General features: G+C 51.7%; 1 protein-coding gene across 1 annotated transcript; it reads left to right on the plus strand.

The window, feature by feature from the left end:
* Positions 1-1472: 1472 nt before the first annotated feature.
* On the plus strand, positions 1473-14011 carry ANKK1 (ankyrin repeat and kinase domain containing 1). The gene is given in 12 exon segments (XM_011926764.1): positions 1473-1583; positions 1586-1637; positions 1640-1667; positions 7196-7490; positions 8660-8811; positions 9055-9104; positions 9757-9909; positions 10933-11051; positions 11690-11726; positions 12657-12857; positions 12860-12911; positions 12964-14011. Coding segments are annotated over 12 exon segments (2298 nt in total).
* Positions 14012-19232: the final 5221 nt, after the last annotated feature.

A 19232-nucleotide genomic window follows, 5' to 3' on the forward strand; every position in this document is an offset into this window, starting at 1 on the left:
CTTGAAACCAGTTTCCTCATCTATAAATAGGACATGTTGACCTCATAACATTGTTGCAAGATAAACAAGATAATATCTGTAAAGCAATGCAGTAACTGAAATAGTCACTGATCCTGGAACAAAGTGAATGTTCAATTAATAGTGGCTATCACTAGTTTCTATGACAACTGTCTCCAGGCCCAATCTTTGATCCTTAATCTGTTTACCAGAATTCATCCTGGAAGTTGCAGGTAAGTTGTTATGGAGGGAGCAAGTTCTCCAGCTTGCTGGGGTTTCTGTTTGCCTATCACGCCTACACTGTTCCCTGGGAGTCTGGTGGGCTTGTAGCATGGATGAGGGGCTCTACAGGTTTGGGCTGAAGGCAAGGCACTTCCTCCTCTGGTAGGTGGGCTCCTCAAACCTGACAGTGGTCACTTTGAGGGTTCCTTGTGGACTTACCCAGCTGTAAGCGAGAAGTGGCTGACTCTGCACTGTGCGGCCACAGCTCCTGCAGGTGTACCTGTCTCTGGGCAATGGCCCACTTGGTCTGTGCCCCTGGGGAGACCTGTCTGTTCAAGCACTTGTCATTTTCCCTGCTCTAGGGTCTCCAAGGTGAGACGGCAATCCCATGGACCCAGAACCCAGGGGAAACTCCAGGCTCAGCACTGGTCATGCTCCAGCTAGAGCCTCCTCTTATCCCTGGCAACAAACTGCCTGTAGTAACTGGGCCAAGGAGGCCACTTCCCCCGTGGCCACCCCGAGGCTGGGGTCCATCCCTCTGAGGTTAGGTAGAGCGCAGCCTGAGGAAGGGAGTCCCCTGCAGACAGGAGCCCAGCCTCCCCCCGTGACTCTGTCCCTGCTGACCCCTCCTTGGTAACCTATAGGACACCAAGGCTGGCTGGCTAACAAACAAACAAAACCCCAACAAGAACAAAGGAAACATGAAACCAGTCAGACCAACAGATTCAGACCAGAAAATCCCCATTAAAATTGTTTGCCTCCCATACTTGCTGGATAGGGGCAGGGGTCCAGGCCTGAATCCTTCATAAACCCTCTTGAATACACTGCAGGAATGCATTAACCAATGTCACTTAGCGCTGGGCCTAAATAAACTGGATCCAACTTCTCAGGCTGGACTTCTTCCAGCTTCGGTTCACCTCCCAGCATCCCTCCCTACAGAGAACTGGGGAAAATCAAAGGCTGAGACAGGGAAATGCGAGGGCTTCGGAGGGACATACCCTCTCCCCAGACCCAGGTCGCTTCATCCCTGCTGGGGCCTCAGGGCTTATGTCTGGGATTTCCCCACCTTTGCGGGGCAGGAGCGGCTCCTCTTGGGCGGGGAAGGAGGCAGTGCCGGCTCGTCTCCCCTTTCCCCTCTCCCGGACCGGAGGAGCAGGAAGCGGCTGCTCCTTGGGCCACCCAGGCAGCAGCCCCAGCGGGGAGTGCGCCGCGCGGAGACAGCAAGAGAAGGGCCAGGCGGCCGCACCGACCCCATGGCCGCTGACCCCACGGAGCAGCTGCTGGGCAGCCTCCCCGTCTTCACTCGCGACGACTTCGAGAGCGACTGGCGCCTAGTGGCCAGCGGCGGCTTCAGCCGGGTGTTCCAGGCGCGGCACAGGCGCGGCACAGGCGCTGGCCGACAGAGTACGCCATCAAGTGCCCCCCTGCCTCCCGCCCGACGCCACCAGGTACTGCCAGCCACGCTCTCCCCTTTCTCGGAGGAGAAACTGAGGCCCGGCAAGCTTTGGACCCAGGGAGCTTGCGAGGAAGGAGTGGGCTGAGTTTGGGGCTGAGGACTGTCCCCCGCGGTGTCTCTGAATTCCACCCAGTAGCCTGAGCCTCCCAGGCACAGCCTTACCTGTCTCCCTAACCAAAAGAGAACTGGCACACAATACCTGTTTGTAGACTCAACAGAGGTCAAAGGCAAGCAGGAACTACCTACCAAAGACTCCTTTATCCTATCTAACCTTCCGAACTTGTCCTGCCTCCTTCCATCCTTCTCTACAGCGCCTTCTTCCCCGGGTGTCCTGTGGCAGTGACTGCTCTTGACTGCTCTCTGCCCCCCTCCTACCTACCCCAACTCTCAGGGCAGGGCTGAGCTTCCTGGGAGGCTGTGGCACTTTGCTCAGTGATCTGCAGGGAATCATGTTCTCTCTTCCCATGGTGGGTAGAGGGAGGAGGCCCCTCCCAACCAGTGCAGGCTGAGGAGGTCCGGGGATGGAGACTGCCCAACCTGATGGCCTGTACAGGCCCCTGGAAGGTCAAGTCTGGAGTTCTCTGATGTCTGTTTTTGTTTTTGTCCCTTGCTGTCATCATGTGCACTATAGCCACGCCTTGACATGCCCCCATTTTTCTCTTCCTACCTCTTTCCCACTGTTTCCATTGTTCTCTGTCTTCCCGTTGATTTGGGATCCAGTCTCATTCCCACTGGAGTTGCATATACTAGCTGTGTGCTTGCACCTTGCAGCCATGAAGAAGACACTCAGGATGTTAAATCTGAGCATGATAACCATGTCCTCCTCCCAAGGCCCTGGGACATCAATTAGAGAGTTTGGGGCGGGAGCCTCTCCGACTGGCATCTGGCTTGGATGCTATCTGTGGTTCTCTAGGATTACCATGGAGACTCTTAAGACACAGCCTCAGGTGCCACACACTCAATTCCCAGGCCTTCCCCCACCTTATGAGGAGAGGAAAAATGAAATCGCCTAAGGCCCACTCACCTTCCTCCCTCAACATTTGCCTGTTGGTTTTGGAGGAGGGTCAGATTGTGCTAGGATTTGTCTAAATCATTTATAGCCTTTGGAATATAGAATGAAATGAAACAGATGGCAGTGACATGATTACACTGTGAGACATTGATGCTAACTCCTGCCGCTTTCCCTTCCCAAGTTCTGGGAATTCCCTGGGTGGAGGGGATAAGATAATTAATGGTAATTAAGGCTTAGTATGTGTGGATTACTATACTAGGAGCTTTCCATGCATTACTTTACTAGATCGTCTTTCCAGCTATTCATTCATTCATCCACTTGACAAACGCTTATTGCTCTTCTACTATGTGTCAGGCACTGTTCTACACCCTGGGATTAATGATGAATGCAACAGATGTGTCCTTTCTCTCCAGGAGCTTGCAGCCTAGGGGGAAGGAAGACGTTAACCAGATAATCTCACATGTAAATGTAAATGTGCAACTGTGAGAAGCTTAAGAAGGGGAGATTTGTGGTTCTAAGGGAGCTCACTAATAGAAAGTTTGACTGAGATCAGAAAAGGCTTCCTTGAAGAAGTTACGCTACAGCTGAAATGTGAAGAATGAGTGAGTTAAGTAGGTGAGGAGGAGACAGTTTTCCAAGAACACACAACAGAGTGTGCAAAGAATCTGTGTCTAGAGGGGCATGGTAAGTACAAAGATGGGAAAAGGCCATGATGGCTGGAGCCGGGAGAGTAAAAGAGCAGTGGAAAACCACTGAGCATTTACAGCCACGTAGTGGTGGTGATAATGGGAGGGATTAATCAGAATTGCAGTATGGAGAATGCATTGGGAGGGGTACAGTGGATGCTGGTCAAGTTAGGAGATTGTTATCTTCATTCTGACAAGAGATGGGTAATGGGGGCTAGACTGGAGTGTTGGTAGTGGAGATAGGAAAGGATCGGGTTAAGCCATATTTAGAAGCTAAAAATCCACCTGACTTGGTGCTGGATTACTCATGGGGAAGGTCATGATGAGGAAGAGGAGTATTAAAACTAACTTGATATCTGGCTTGCCCAAAGGAATGGAGGGTCCACTAAAATGTCCACTCCATGAGAGTGTCTGTTTTGGTCACAGCTCTGTCTCCTGTGCCTGGCACATAGTTGGTGTTCAATAAATACTTATTGAATGGCAGTGTTGACAATTAATGAAGAGAATATGAAAAGAGGCCTAGGTTTGGAGAGGAAGATCATGAGTTCAGCTTTGTACCTGTCGAGTTTCAGATGCCTTTAAATAGCCAAGAAGTGTTGTCAAGCGGACGTCAGAGTAAAGGTTGGTGTTAAGAATATTAAAACTTGTGAGTCATTTGTTATAAGTGGTCATTAGAACTACGGCATCAGGCTGGTCCTGGTGGCTCACACCTGTAATCCCAGCACTTTGGGAGGCCAAGGCTGGTGGATCACCTGAGTTCAGGAGTTCAAGACCAGACTGACCAATATGGTGAAACCCCGTTTCTACCAAAAATACAAAAATTAGTTGGGAGTGGTGGCAGGTGCCTCTAGTCCCAGCTACTCAGGAGGCTGAGACAGGAGAATTGCTTGAACCCAGGAGGCAGAGGTTGCAGTGAGCCAAGATCACGCCATTGCACTCCAGCCTGGGTGACAAAAGTGAGACTCAGTCTCAAAAAAACAAAACAAAACAAAACAAAGGCATAGATGAGATGCATTCATTCCAAGCACTAAGTGAAAAAAACAAAGTCCCTGACCTCATGAAGCTTATAATCTAAAGGAGGAAGACAAAATAAATAGCAAATGAATAATAAACTTTTTAGCTATAGCACTCATGACCACCTGACAGTTCTTGATTACAATATCTAAGGAGAGTTGAGAAGTCTGATTTTCTAAGAAATGGTTTGGTCTAAAAATATTAATGCCAGGGCCCTCTGTGTATAGGGGAGATAAGAGTTGGGATGAGGTTGCTTTTTTTATAGAGACTCCTCTGTGAAATACACACTAATTAGGTACCATTTGAGTAGAGATTTGAAGCAAATGAAGGGATAATCCATGTGGCTCTGTTAGGGAGGAGTGTTCTAGGCAGAGAGAACAACAGGTGCAAAGGTCCTGAGGTGGGACCACACTGGTCACGGTGGAGGAACAGTGGGAAGCCCGTGAGCCAGGAGCACAATGAAAGGGGAGTGATTAGGAGAGGAAGTCAGCAAGCTGTGCCTGGGGTTGGGGACAAATCTTGTAGGACTTTGTCAGCCATGAAGGAACTTTGGCTTTTACCGTGATGAGGAGAGCCATTGGAGAAGGGTGGTGACATGCTGTGACTTAGATTTTAAAATATGACTTTGGCTGCTGGGTTGAGAATGATTGTGGAGAGGAAGCGGGAGAAAGAGAGAGTCCAATTAGGAGGCTTGGGCCAAGATGCACCTTGCGGGAGAGGTGGTGAGAAGTGGTCAGCTTGTTGCTCGACAGTACTTTGAAGCTGGAGCTGGCAGGATTTGCAAATACTTGACTGTAGGAAGTGGGAGAGAGAAAGGAGTCAAAGATGACATGAGGGTTCTATTCTGAGGACTAGAAGGACAGAGGCCCCATTCACTGAAATGATGAAAACTGGAGGAAGAGCAGGTTTCAGGGGAAAATCAGGAGGTTAGCTTTAAACGCATTTGGTATTGAATATCCAACTGGAGATGTCGAGATTGACTAGAGAAAGATTATAGAGGGGGAGGAGCAAAGAACAGGGGCTTGGACCAAGCCCCGTGGTCAAGTAACATGATATGAGCTTGCAAAGGAAACAGAGAGGAAGTGACCAGAAAGGCAGGAGAAACACAGGAGAATGTTGACACATGGCTCAAGTAATGGAGTTTCAAGAAAAAGAGTCAGAGATCTGAAATATACACTGAGAAGTGAAAACTGTTGGTTAGATATAGCAATATAGAGGCTGTTGGTGACTTTAGCCACAGGTGTTCAGGGAAGTGCAGGTACCAAAAACTAGATGAAAGTGGGTGCAGCAAGATGAGGAAGAGGAGAGACAGCAGTCAATGCTCTCAAGACTTCTGGGTATGAAGCTGTGAAAGAACTGTGCAAGGCAGTTACAATAATTCCCAGTTTTTAGTTTAGAAACTGAGGCCCAGAGGATCCACTTGCCCAGGGTCATGCAGGTAATAAGGGGTGAAACTGGGATTTGAAATCAGGGCAGTGTGATCCCCACATCCCACGCTTTTTTCCACGTCATGGCAGATGTCATTGGTTCCTGTGAACCCAAGAAGATGAGAGAAGACAGATTAAAAATACCACAGAGGTGGAGAAGAAATCTCTGGGACAAGTAAACAAGAATAGGAGAAACCTACACTAGCCAACCCGTCCAGATGCCAGGAAGAGCATGTGGTTTTTCCTGAAGGTTGGGGCTCTCCAGTTGGCTTCCCAGGGAGGCCCCGGAAGCACATTGCCAGCAGGCTCTGACTGCAGCAGCATCACAGTTTTGCAAATACTGTGCTCTCAAATCTGTCATTTTTCCTTAATCCCCATCCCCGCAATCCCAAAACAATCCATATTTACTGTTCCGTGGGCACATACAGTGAAATGAGCAACAGGGTTTGCAAATGCTTATTTAGTAAGGCCTTTCCTTAAGTTGTGACTTCTGTTCCAATTCAACAAAGAGGTATTGTGCAGTGCATGGCAATGTGCTGTGGGAATTATAAAGATGAATAATTACAGTTCATCCATAAAATGGGAGAATATGCAGCTTTGGGAGATCATGCTTTGGAAGAACCCTGCAAAGGGAGGCTCAGGCTATGTGGGTGCTGAGAGATAGGGCTGGAGGGGATCAGGGGAGGAAGGCAGGGGCTATGAGGATCCCGACAGGGCATGCACGCAGTGGGGGCTCCACAAATGCGGGGAATGCGGGGAAGTGCTCGTGCTCCACATACTATGTGATCCAAAAGGAAAGAGAAGAAAGAAGGAGTGAAAGGGATGGAGAAAGGGAAAGAGATACCTTGAAGGTGGATAGTAAAAGGATTTACCAAAATATCAACAGAGGCTAGCTCTGGAAGGTTGCATACCTGATTATTTATTTTTCTTTTATATAGCTCTCTATATTCCCTATGTTTCCTACAAGGTATACGTATTACTTCCATAATTTAAATGGTAACAAATGATGTTTTGAAGCAGAAGCATGAGGCATCATGTTGGTCCTCCAGGGGCTCAAAATCTACTAGGGGAAATAAACACAGAAACAAGCAACCAGAATAAACGACAAACTGTGATATGCGCTTTTTTGTGGCCACCTTTGCAGAATAGACTGGCTCCTAAAGCTGCAAACTCCTTGACTTCCTGCCTTGTTGCTGCTGGACTGTAATCTATGCTGCCTGCTAAGTAGTGCTTCATATCTATCCTCCTCCACTACCTTGCAAGTTCCCGAGGTTTCTCTGGGTCCCCACAGCCTGGCATCACGGCTAGTTTATGTGTTCTGCTGGTTGCTGTAGTAATGAATGGGTCACCCCCTTCCATATCTTGCTCCCCCTCTCCATAGCTCTGATGTGAATTACCTCATTGAGGAAGCTGCCAAAATGGAGAAGATCAAGTTTCAGCACATTGTGTCCATCTACGGGGTGTGCAAGCAGCCCCTGGGTATTGTGATGGAGTTCATGGCCAATGGCTCCCTGGAGAAGATGCTGCCCATCCACAGCCTCTGCTGGAAGCTCAGGCTCCACATCATCCACGAGACCAGCTTGGCCATGAACTTCCCGCACAGCATTAAGCCACCTCTGCTCCACCTGGACCTCAAGCCAGGCAACATCCTTCTGGACAGCAACACCCATGTCAAAGTAAGGGCTCTGGCCAATCCTCTGCTCCCTTTCACTTGAGGGTTTCCTCCAGGTAAGCAGAATTATCCACCTGCCTGACTGGCCTGACAAGGGTTTTAAGCAGTTCCCTTCATGGACAAATTCTAAAGGCAGGGATCACACTGCAGCAGAGATGGCTAAGCAGTGAAATTTGGGGCATGAGGCTGGGTATCAGGATGCCTATAATAACCCTCTTTGGACTCAGTTTCCCATTTCTAAATTGGATAGAATAATCTCTATCCCCCCACACTTTCTTTTATTTGGATGGAGATGTGTGTAAATGAGACAATCCCTAAGAAAGATTGTAATGGACATTCTTTCACTTCCTAAAACTCTTTTCTGCCCCAGGACCTTTGCACCTTCTGTTCCCCCATACCCCCGATTTATCTAGCAAAGGTCTACTCACTATTCAGCTCTCAGCTTAAACATCACCTCCTCAGGGAGCTCTTCCCTGATCTACTCCAGCAGGTCCCCATTATATACCTTCACTGTACCTCTGATTCTCCATATTACTAACCCCAACATAGGTATATAATCATAAGTGAAACACTTTCATTATTGGCTGGACCCCCATTTGAATAAGTATTTACGAGGATATGGAGTGTGTGTGTTGGCAGGGGGTGTCTCATTTTTCTCATCTGCTGCCCAGTCCTTGGTCCACAGCCTTCCTGGCCCTCAATGCATGGCCAACTTAGCAAGTGAATGACTCAATGGATGGGAGCAAAGGGAAGATAAATGTCCATGGTATAAGTGTTTCAGGGCCCCTGGAGGTGAAATGAACAGCTCACCGAAGGTGGCAACTTCATTCATAGTCTCTGGATAATGGTAACACTTACCATCTCCTAACTATGTGCCAGGCACTGTTTAAGTGCTTTTTGCGTGGTACTTCATTTAGTGCTCACAATAGCAGTATGAGTTAAATACTCATATTACTTCTACTTTACAGATGAAGAAACTGAGGCTCTGAGAAGATAAGTAATTTGGCCAAGATCATCCAGATAGTAAGTGGTAGTGCTAGGAGGAAGTGTCATAGAAAACCACTACCCTACCCTGGAATAGGCAGATAGCAGGAGGGGTGAGAAGCCATAGCCGTTTTCTGTTTATGTGACTGTATCGCATCCTTATCCCTGCCCCTCCCTGCTTTCTCCCAGATTTCAGACTTCAGCCTGTCCAAGTGGATGGAACAGTCCACCCGGATGCAGTACATCTAGAGGTCGGCTCTGCGGGGCACGCTCAGCTACATCCCCCTTGAGATATTCCTGGAGAGTAACAAGGCCCCGGGGCCCAAACATGATGTGTACAGGTGAGAAGGAGGCCAGGCACAATGCCACACACACAGCAGGCAGCTTGCTGCCACCACCCTGCCTGGTCACTATGGCCCAAAGGGCAGGGCAGTGCGGGGATGAGGTCTGGCCCGAGGCAGAGGGCTGGGGAGGACTCTGGCTGGAGAGGCTTGCCTGGGGCTTTGTGAACCGTAGGCCCCCCAGGCTGGGGTGATCTTGGATGTTCAACTAAGTCATTCAGAAAGCGTTTTCTGCATCTACAGCTTTGCGATTTTCATCTGGGAGCTCCTCACTCAGAGGAAACCATACTCAGGTAAGCAGGCAGCTGTGGCTCTGTGTCGGGGGCAAGAGGGCCCCTGGGAGGGGTTCCTGGAAGGTGCTGTGGGAGGACTGAGGGTTGAGAGGGAGCACAAGTCCAGGTGTGTGTGGAACTGTATTCTCTTCAGGGATTCCTCTCCTCACCCTCCTTCCTTCCTGCCTCTATTTCTAGAGCTCATGTCACAGCTAAAGGAAAGGGAAGGTCAGCCCAGCCCCCAGCCCATGCTTTGTGGCTCTAACTCTCTTGCTTCTAAAGTGCCCTTTCTGCCTTCTCATACCCCCGCCCCCTGCCACCTAGATGCCAGGTAAAGAGACTGCAGGAAACTTGGAAAACCTCACAATGTTGAGAGTCAGAGCCTTTACCTAGGCCTGTCTGTCAGCCCTGCTACTTTTGGACAGCACAGACCTGCAATGTGGGGTCATGTCTAGTCTTGACCTGAGAGGTGGCTGGAGCCAGACCAGAGAGACTTGGCTACTCAACACAGAACCTCAAGTCGGTTGACAGTCTAGCTGTTTACTCACCAAGCATTTGTGGAGCCCCCACTGCGTGTGTGCCCTGTCGGGATCCTCAGAGTCCCCGCCTTCCTCCCCTGCTCCCCTCCAGCCCTACCTCTCAGCACCCACATAGCCTGAGCCTCCCTTTGCAGGGTTCAACATGATGATGATTATTATCCAAGTGACGGCAGGCATGTGGCCCTCCCTACAGCCTGTCTCTGACCAATGGCCAAGTGAGGCCCAGCAGTTGATGGACCTGATGAAATGCTGCTGGGACCAGGACCCCAAGAGGCCATGCTTTCTAGGTGTTCATCCGGTGCCCCTTGCCCAGGGACTGGGAGCTGGGCGCGGCCGGGAGGGGAGATGACTGGGCACTCCTGGGAGCTATGCAGAGAGACACTTTTGACCCTATGGCCTAGAAGGACATTTTTTTTTTTTCCCCAGAAACATGGTCTCTGTGGTCTAGGCTGGAGTGTGGTGGTGCGATCATTCCTCACCATAAGCTCGAACTCCTGGGCTCAAGAGATCCTCCCACCTCAGCCTCCTGAGTATCCAGAACAACAAGCACACCACTATGCCTGGCTAATTTGTAGATTTTTTTTTTTTTAAAGATGAGGTCTCACTGTGTTATTCAGGCTGTTCTCAAACTCCTGGCCTCAAGTGATCCTCCTGCCTCATCCTCCCAAAGTGCTGGGATTACAGGTGTGAGCCACTGTACCTGGCCCAGAAGGACTTTTTGAGGCAGAATCTGCATCACAGGGCTGGGAGGGCAGCACTGGGAGCCAGGAGTAGCTGAGGATGGGTTCTGGGCTCTGTATGTGTTAATGCGTGTACCTGTGGGAGGCAGAGTAGAAAACCCTCGGTGCCAAAAGGCAGAAGCCACAGTATCTGGCCCTGGCCCTGTTGCCAAACTCTCCAGCCAGCCTTGCGTCCTTTCAGAGCTACTGTTCCCTCATTTGTAAAATGTTTCCAGGCCATGAAATCACAGGCCGGGGATGGCCCATGAGATCATCCAGTCCTTTGGGGACTGTGAAAACGTACCTATGTGTAAGTGTGCGCATCTTAGAGATCGCCTAACCTTGCCCCCTCAATCTGCAGGAAAGGACCCTGATAACTCAGAGGGTCAGTGACTTGCTGAAGGTGCCCCACCATGACCCAGGTTTCCTGCCATCTCATGCATGTATATGAACATATGTTCATATGCTCATATGTCCAACCCAGGAATGGATTTTGGGAGGAGACAGGAATATTAGGGCATCTAAAACAGGGAGGGTACTGAGGGCCAGCCTGTTGCTTCCTTTCCTGTCTTTCTCCCATTCGTGGAGCAGACATTACCATTAAGACAGACATACTGCTGTCTCTGCTGCAGAGTCCTGCGGTAGTCCCAAAGAGCGAGACCCTGGCCAGGAAGGTGTCTTGCAAGCTGTTGCTGCACCAGCCCTGGGAGGTGAGTGGGTGAGCTGGGCAGTCCTTACGGTCGTGCTAAGCTGGAGCCCGCTGTGTGGACTGTTGTGATCTCTGGCCAGACACTGAGCACTCATGCACAGCTCATTTCGGGGCCACCTCCATCCAGAGGGAACACTTTTCCCTAATTTGCACAAAGGTGCGCCAAGGGATAGTGGTGTGAGTGGAGCACAGAGTCCCTGGGAAGGATATACCTTCTCTCACATGCTTCGGACCAAGCTGACTCCTGTCCTGCAAAGGAAGGCCTGGCTCTCCCAAGCTTTCATACTGTGGGTGTCAACATCATCCCCCTGCTCTCCTGTCCCTACTCTAACACGGGAACCAGCCGTGGGTTAGCATGGGGCTCCTCTGGCTGAACTCACAGATCCACCCTGAAGTTCACATGGCCCAAGTGGAAGGCAAGGCCCTGAGCTGCCTCTTTCTGGAGGGTTTTTCCAGCTCAGTGTTTTCCTCTGGAGAGATGGCGATAGTCATAGCAAAGGAGAAGGGTCTCCCAAGATAGAGTGGGCTGTGAGTCCTGACAGTGACCCGGAGTGCTGGAGAGAGGGAAGGAGGGGAGGAGGGCACAGGCTAGAACTGCACCACTGATCTCCACCTTGCCTGCTGGTTATGCCTCCCCAGGTGAATGAGGACATCAGTCAGGAACTGATGGACAGCGGTGAGTCTGAGTGCCACGGGTGGGACCAGAGAACTCACAGCAGAGAAAGTGGAGTCAAATCACACCCTTTCCCCATCTCCCTGGTCTCCCCCTCCTCCCCAGGCCTGTCACACATCCAGGGTTTGGATGCCCTTTTCCAGCACCCAGCTGCATGTTCAGAAAGGCACATGCCCTCAGGGAGCCTGGCTGCCTCCCCTTCAGGTCTGTGTCCTTGCAAGACCGGATTTCCCCTTTCCTGACCTGAGAGGTGGAGCATTGGTTCTCAAGGCTAGCTGCATGTTAGAATTGCTTGGGAAATTAAAAAAAAAAAAAAAAATGCTTTGCCTTGAGCACACCGTAGACTAATTAAACCAGAATCTGTGAGGGTTAGGCCTGGGTAGTAATCATTTATTCTAAAACTCCACTGGGTAGAGCAAAAGGATGTTGATCCTTAAGACCTCAGAGGGGAATTTAGATCATAGAGCTCCAATCACAAGTTTATTTCCAACTTACAACTACTTACTTCCCCTCAGGCCCTGCCCTGAAAGCTCTTACCTACGTCATTTGTCCTTCAATGGTAGAAGGAGCTGATCACTGTCTATCCTGTCTTTGCTGATCCAGATATGGAAGCTCAAAGAGGCAGTGAATTGGCTAAGGTCAGGGGATGCTGAGGGGTAAAACCAGGATTTGCGCTCAGGCCTCCTGAGTCCACTGCTCTTTCTGCCTCATCTATGGGGAAAGGACTGCAGGACTCAGTTCTCCAGGATGATAGAACCTGAACTTGAATAGTAAGAGTTATGGCTGTGTAGAGAGCCATGCTTAGGAAAGGCATTGCCCTTACGGCTCTAGCCTCTGTTCCTGGAAGGTACTTCCAGGAGGCAGGCGGATGGCCATGATGACCTCTGGACAGGTCACAGGTCTTTTATTTCAACCCCATCTTTCTCCCAGCAGACTCAGGAAACTACCTGAAGTGGGCCTTTCAGCTCTCCGACCGTGAGAATTTGGTCCCAAAAGATGAGGAACTGTGCATCTATGAGAACAAGGTCACCCCCCTCCACTTCCTGGTGGCCAAGGGCAGTGTGGAGCAGGTGAGGTTGCTGCTGGCCCATGAGGTAGACATGGACTGCCAGACGGCCTCTGGATACACGCCCCTCCGATTGCCTCCCAGGACCAGCGACCCTACCTCTGTGCCCTGCTTTTGGCACAAGCCACTCCTAGCCAGACACAGACACATACACAAACACACACAGTGGGGATGTGGTGCCAGTGCCAACCTAGTGTATGAGGACGGCTGGGCCCCACTGCACTTTGCAACCCAGAATGGGGATGCCCGCACTGCGCACCTGCTCCTGGACCACGGGGCCTGTGTGGATGCCCAGCAACATGAGGGATGGACTCCTCTTCACCTGTCTGCACAGAATGACTTTGAGAATGTGGCACAGCTTCTGGTCTCCCGTCAGGCTGACCCCAACCTGCATGAGGCTGAGGGCAAGACCCCTCTCCACGTGGCTGCCTACTTTGGCCATGTTAGCCTGGTCAAGCTGCTGACCAGCCAGGGGGCTAAGCTGGATGCTCAGCAGAGAAACCTGAAAGCACCACTGCACCTGGCAGTAGAGCGGGGCAAAGTGAGGGCCATCCAACACCTGCTGAAGAGTGGAGCGGCCCCTGATGCCCTTGACCAGAGTGGCTACGGCCCACTGCACACTGCGGCTGCCAGAGGCAAATACCTGATCTGCAAGATGCTGCTCAGGTACGGAGCCAGCCTTGAGCTGCCCACCCACCAGGGCTGGACACCCCTGCATCTAGCAGCCTAGAAGGGCCACCTGGAGATCATGCATCTGCTGGCAGAGAGCCACACAAACATGGGTGCTCTCGGAGCTGTGAACTGGACTCCCCTGTACCTAGCCGCACGCCACAGGGAGGAGGCGGTGGTGTCGGCACTGCTGCAGTGCGGGGCTGGCCCCAATGCTGCAGGGCAGTCAGGCTGGACACCCCTCCACCTGGCGGTCCAGAGGGGCACCTTTCTGAGTGTCATCAACCTCCTGGAACATCACGTGAATGTCCATACCCTCAACAAGGTGGGCTGGACACCTGCCCACCTGGCCACCCTCAAGAGCAACACAGTCATCCTCAAAGTGCTGGTCAAGGCAGGCACCCAGCTGGACATCCAGGATGGAGTAGGCTGCACACCCCTGCAACTGGCTCTCCACAGCCAAAAGTGGGTCATCATGTCCTTCCTAGAGGGCAAGGAGCCGTCAGTGGCCACTCTGGGTGGTTCTGAGCCAGGAACTCAGACAGAAATTTAGACAACTTGGCTAGGTGTGGTGGCTCACACCTATAATCCCAGCACTTTGGGAGGCTGAGGCAGGCAGATCACCTGAGATCAAGAGTTTGAGGCCAGCGTGGCCAACATGGTGAAACCCTGTCTCTACTAAAAATACAAAATTTAGCTGGGTGTGGTGGCATGTGCCTGTAATCCCAGCTACTACAGAGGCTGAGGCAGGAGAATTCCTTGAACCCAGGAGGCAGAGGTTGCAGTGAGCTGAGATCACACCACTGCACTCCAGCCTGGGCATCAGAGCGAGACTCCATATACACACACACACACACACACACACATAGATATAGGAAGGAAGGAAGGAAGGAAGGAAGGAAGGAAGGAAGGAAGGAAGGAAGGAAGGAAGGAAGGAAGGAAGGAAGGAAGGAAGGAAGGAAGGAAGGAAGGAAGGAAGGAAGGAAGGAAGGAAGGAGGAAATTTAGACAACCTGGGGCCTCTCGCCTGGATGGAGTAGGAATTGGTGAAAGTGCAGCTGGGCTTCTGGCAGGGCGTCTTCCCCATCTGCACTCTTCACCTGCCCCTTCAACCTCAAGAGGAGACAGGAACCTGGGTGACGGAGGCATGGGGAGAGGTATCACTGTGGCTGCAGCTGAGGAAGGCGCCCTGACTTGGAAAGCTGCCTTCAACATGTCCTCCAGTCACTTCCAACAGAACCCAGGCTTCCTCCCCCTCCTTTTTGGGGATGCAAGCCCCCCAAATGAATTCCCTCTCCGGTCCAAGACACCTACGACCTTTTGCCACTCGCCTCTGAGTTCACAGGAGCCCTTGCATCCTAGCAGACCCCCTCTGAAGATGGTGGGAGGTACAGCAGTGAGGGAAGCAGGATCCTCCCGTCTCATGTCTTGTGTTCTTGGCTCCTTACCTCAGGCTGGGGTGGGAAAGCCAGACACATGTGCTTTGCTCAAGGGGCAGAAGCTAAAAGCGCAAAGGAGGTTTCTGCTTGCTGTTTAAAGTCCCAGCCAGCCACCTGTTGCCGCACTGACCACAGCTTTCCAGTGCCCCTGATCCCAGTGCGTGGGTCTCCCTCATGGCCTTTGGGGGGTGTAGGAAGGGTGCACTCCAACTGGGGATAAGTCATCCTATGTGAGATGCGAGGTCTCTGGTCCCCAGTGCCACCCTTCACCCTTCATCGTGTCCAGTTTTAAGGCCAGATTTCAAACTCTGAAGTCAAGAAAGCTGAGGCTCTGAGTCTCCTGTTTAGAGATGGATTAGCCTGTGGAACCCAAGTTGCATATAGAGGCCAGTAGCGTTAGTATGGTGTGCTTGTATGCGATTTGTCTAATGTAGGGTATATGTGTGTGCATATGTGTGTGTTCACAGTAACTTTATGTGACCAGAGCCCTAGTTCAGCTTCCAGGAGAGCAGCCAACAATTTGGAGGGAGTGGGGACAGGATGAGTGTCCTGGGGCTCTGTCCTGCTCCTTCTATCTCCCACACTGCTGGACAGTCCAGTAGAAGCAGCCCCTCACACTCAAGGACGTTTTGCAATTGTCAGAGAAAAGGAATCATCTGTCCCACATATTGGCCAGCTCTGAGCCAAGCTGATTGGCAGGCCCACCTCTGCATGTCATTCTCCTGGGCTGGGTACTCCAGTCTGGGCATGGGGCCAGCAGCCAGCAGCCTGGCATCAGCATGGTGTGAGAGAGGTGGGGCAGAGGAAATGTGCTGCCCATGTGCAATCCTGTTGAATTAACAAGTCCCTTTCAGCAGAGCTAGCAGCTTTGTATCCTCCATCCTTTGGCCTCTGGACCACAGCTCCAGCCTGTTGGGCCCTGGGCCCTTTACCACCGCCTTGCCATAGCTTATGGCCACCATGGAAAGTCAGATGTGAGCCCAGGAAGCTGGAGTGTGTCCTAGAGCCAGGGTTGTAAACTGAGCCTGCACATTAAAATCTCCTGGGCGAGGGGCTTTTAAAATATACCAAAGCCTGGCCCTACCCTCAACCAATTAAACCAGAACCTCCAGGGTAGGAACCTGGTGTGAGCATCATTAACAATTCCCAGGTGATTCAGAAGAGCACCCAGGCCTGAGAAGCACTGGGGCGTCCCGTGGTTTCCCTCTGTGCCCTTCCTTAGCATAACCCTGCAGACGGCAGTGGCCAGCAGTTTGGGTGTCAGAGATCTTTTTCTCTCCCATTTGGACTCCTGAGGACTGGGGGCAGGGGACACTCAGCTGACTGTTCCGTCCTCCTACTCCCTGCTAGCTGCCCAGCTCAATCTCTTTAGTCTCACTGAGACTAAGTCTTAGGCAAAACTTGTAGTTAAGATGCCCCTAGGAGTTCTGTCTTTCCCAGAACATGCAGGAGCAGGAGGCAGGAAGTGGAGGAGGCACAGGGCTGTTTGCTTCTCCTTGCACTCTGAAGTCTCCCACCTGCCGGGATCCTATCTGCCCTTCCAGATCTAACTCCAAATCTAGGACTCTATGAGAGCCAACATCCTTCCAGCCAGGGGAGCTCAGATCCATTGGTGGGAGTGATCAGGAAGGAACCCAAGGGGGAGAAGAGTAGCTGGTTGATCTTATTGGAAAGAGCTGAGAACTGAGAAAAGGCCTTGAAGAATAGAGTTAGAAAAAGTAGGTGAATCTTTGCACCTAGAGTCGAGGGATGCCATGTGGACAGGACTGTCTCCGGGAATCATTTCAGCTCTGGTGATCCTGAGTCTAGGCAGAGATTCTCACACCTCTGCTTCCTCCACTTCCTCTAAGAGATAACTCTTAGACGTGACTTCAGGCCAGCCCATGGCCCCTCATTACCTACCAGTGTCCTCTTCTGCCCTATCAAGCCACTCCTAGCCAGACACACACACACACACAAACACACACAGTATCCACCTTGAGTCCCATTTCAACACAGCTGCCTTCTAGAGCTTCCCTAAGGATGTTTAAAATTGGGTTTGAATGAGGCCCTTGAGATTCCCAAGGAGAAGGTCTCCAGTGGAAGTTCAAGCCCTATTTAGGGGAGACTGGGGATCAGGGAGATAAGAGCCCCCTAATTTCTTGCTGGGCATCTCCTCTTGGAGGTCCTGTAGACCCCTTCAACTCAAAGTGTCCCGACCGAAGCATTCTCTTCTCCCTCCACAAGCCTGACTTCACCCTTTATACCCCATTTTAGTTGAAGGTATCCAAACTCCTAACTTAGGAGCCATTCTGGACCAGCACTGGGAGGATGGAAGCCTTCTGCATCCACACTGCTCAGTAGGATAGCCGCCAGCCACAGGTGCTGCTGAGCACGTGAAATGTGGCTCGTGTGACCAAGGAATCAAGGTTTTTTATTTCAATAAATTAAATGTGAGTATCTAGCCACATGGGGACAGTGGACAGCACAGTCTATACCTGTCTTGCCTCCTCCAGGCAGTTGCCATGTTGCATGGGGTCGATCAGGAAGGGGTTTTCTGGAAGATGCATATGTTGAATGAGGACAAGGACAGAGCAGAAAAGGAGTAAAGCCTGGACTGGATAGAAGGGGAGAGGATCAGCTGGGGAATGTGAAAGAGACACAGCTGCTATGGAGAGCAGACAGTGGCCAGCCGATGGAGGGACAGTGCTGTCCAGGTGTGGGTGGGGAGGTGCGTATTCGGTGGAGAGACCTTAATGTCCATTCTGATTTGGGAGCTCCCACACAGGATGAGGGACAGTTGGGAGCTGCTGTCAATTTCCCAGCAGAAGGAGGATGCAATCAGAACACGCCATGCATCTTAAAGATCTCTTCAGCTGTGTGCAGGATGAGGAAATGGGGGCCAGTGGTGGGAGATGGAGACCCTGCCCTATGGGGCTTCAGAGCCAGGCACACCTGGCTTGGCATCCCAGTTCTGCCCTTTGCTATCTGTGGACTTTACCAGACTTTCCAGGCTTTGGCATCTGTATTTATAACAGATTTGCTATCTCAGGGATGCAATTAGATCACGCCTATCTCCAGCACACATTGGTACTCACCGTCACTTCTCTCCTCTTCCAGCTTTCTGTTCCTGTCCTTTCTCACCAATGTTACTCAAGTAACTCCCTCATTACCATTTACCCACATGACAGCCTCCTTTCCCACCCTAAACTGTGCTTGAACCAATCCAGTCCACCTCAAGGAGGACATTCCTGGGTCCTGGGAGATGGCATCCCCTAGCCTAGCCATCCCCAGAGGTGCAGATAGCCCAGATTGTTCCACCTGGTTCCTTTCTTGTGCTGGGAGATGGAAGCTGTTGATGGAACCCCCCAGTTATGAGGCTGGGGATCCTAAAGGAGCAGGGAGGCTTGGCAAGCTGTCTCCGCAGCAAAGTGTAGGGCAGAGGCCCACACGGGCTGCCGCCACTGTCTAGATGGGAGGCAGGACTGCAGCGATCAGCAGAAAACTCCTCAGGGGTGAAAAGGCCTATGGGAAATGAGGAGACTGGGAAGACCATGTCCCTCTCCAAAGCCAACCTGAGGGAAGTGAGCCCCAGGGAGAGAATGACAAGGGGCAGGGCTGAGAAGGGGAGGAAACAGGGCTCCGGGCATGTGGCAGGGAGGAGAGGAAGGAGGGAGCCCCAGGACTTCCTGAATACACAGATGGCAGCTCTGGGGTGATCTAGTGCTCAGGAACATTCCTTTCCTGATGCCCCCCGTGCTTACCTATAGAACACATCTCACCAACATGTGAGGGCCTCCAGAGAGTTAGGGCTCCAGCCCACTCTGGAACCAGCCAGCCTTGCTGCCTTGCTGCAGCCCCCACCAGCCCCAGGCCCCTCTTCCTGCTAATGCTGAGTCCCCTTCTTCCACCGGTGCCTTCCGGGATCTGACCTGCCCTTCCAGATCCAACTTGCCTGTCCCTGCCCACGAAGACTTCTCCGCTTGCCCCCTGGAGATGCTCACTCCTTCCTCAGGGGCATTCTGTCCCGACGCCCAGTGTAGCGAGGTTGACAGAGCTGCTCTCAGGTCCACCTTCCTTGCTCATTGCATGCCACATCACCATGCCCTACTTGTTTCTGTGTTCCATCCAGTCCCCTCTTAGTGCCCTGGTATCTGGGGCTCAGAGGATGCTCCCTCCCTGCTCGCTGAATCGTATCACCGGTAGCAGGGGTCTTTGCTGTAAGGTCATGTAAGGGACAGAGGACGGGAACCAGGCTATGCTGAGGTCAGGGAGGGAAACTGTGGGTGACTGGGTCTAGTGGACCCGGGCAGGCAGACCTGGGTTCTTATCTTGGCCGAGCCATTTACTAGTTGCA

Source organism: Colobus angolensis, unplaced genomic scaffold (genome assembly GCF_000951035.1).
Source record: "Colobus angolensis palliatus isolate OR3802 unplaced genomic scaffold, Cang.pa_1.0 Scaffold7, whole genome shotgun sequence".
In the NCBI taxonomy this organism is placed as follows: domain Eukaryota; kingdom Metazoa; phylum Chordata; class Mammalia; order Primates; family Cercopithecidae; genus Colobus; species Colobus angolensis.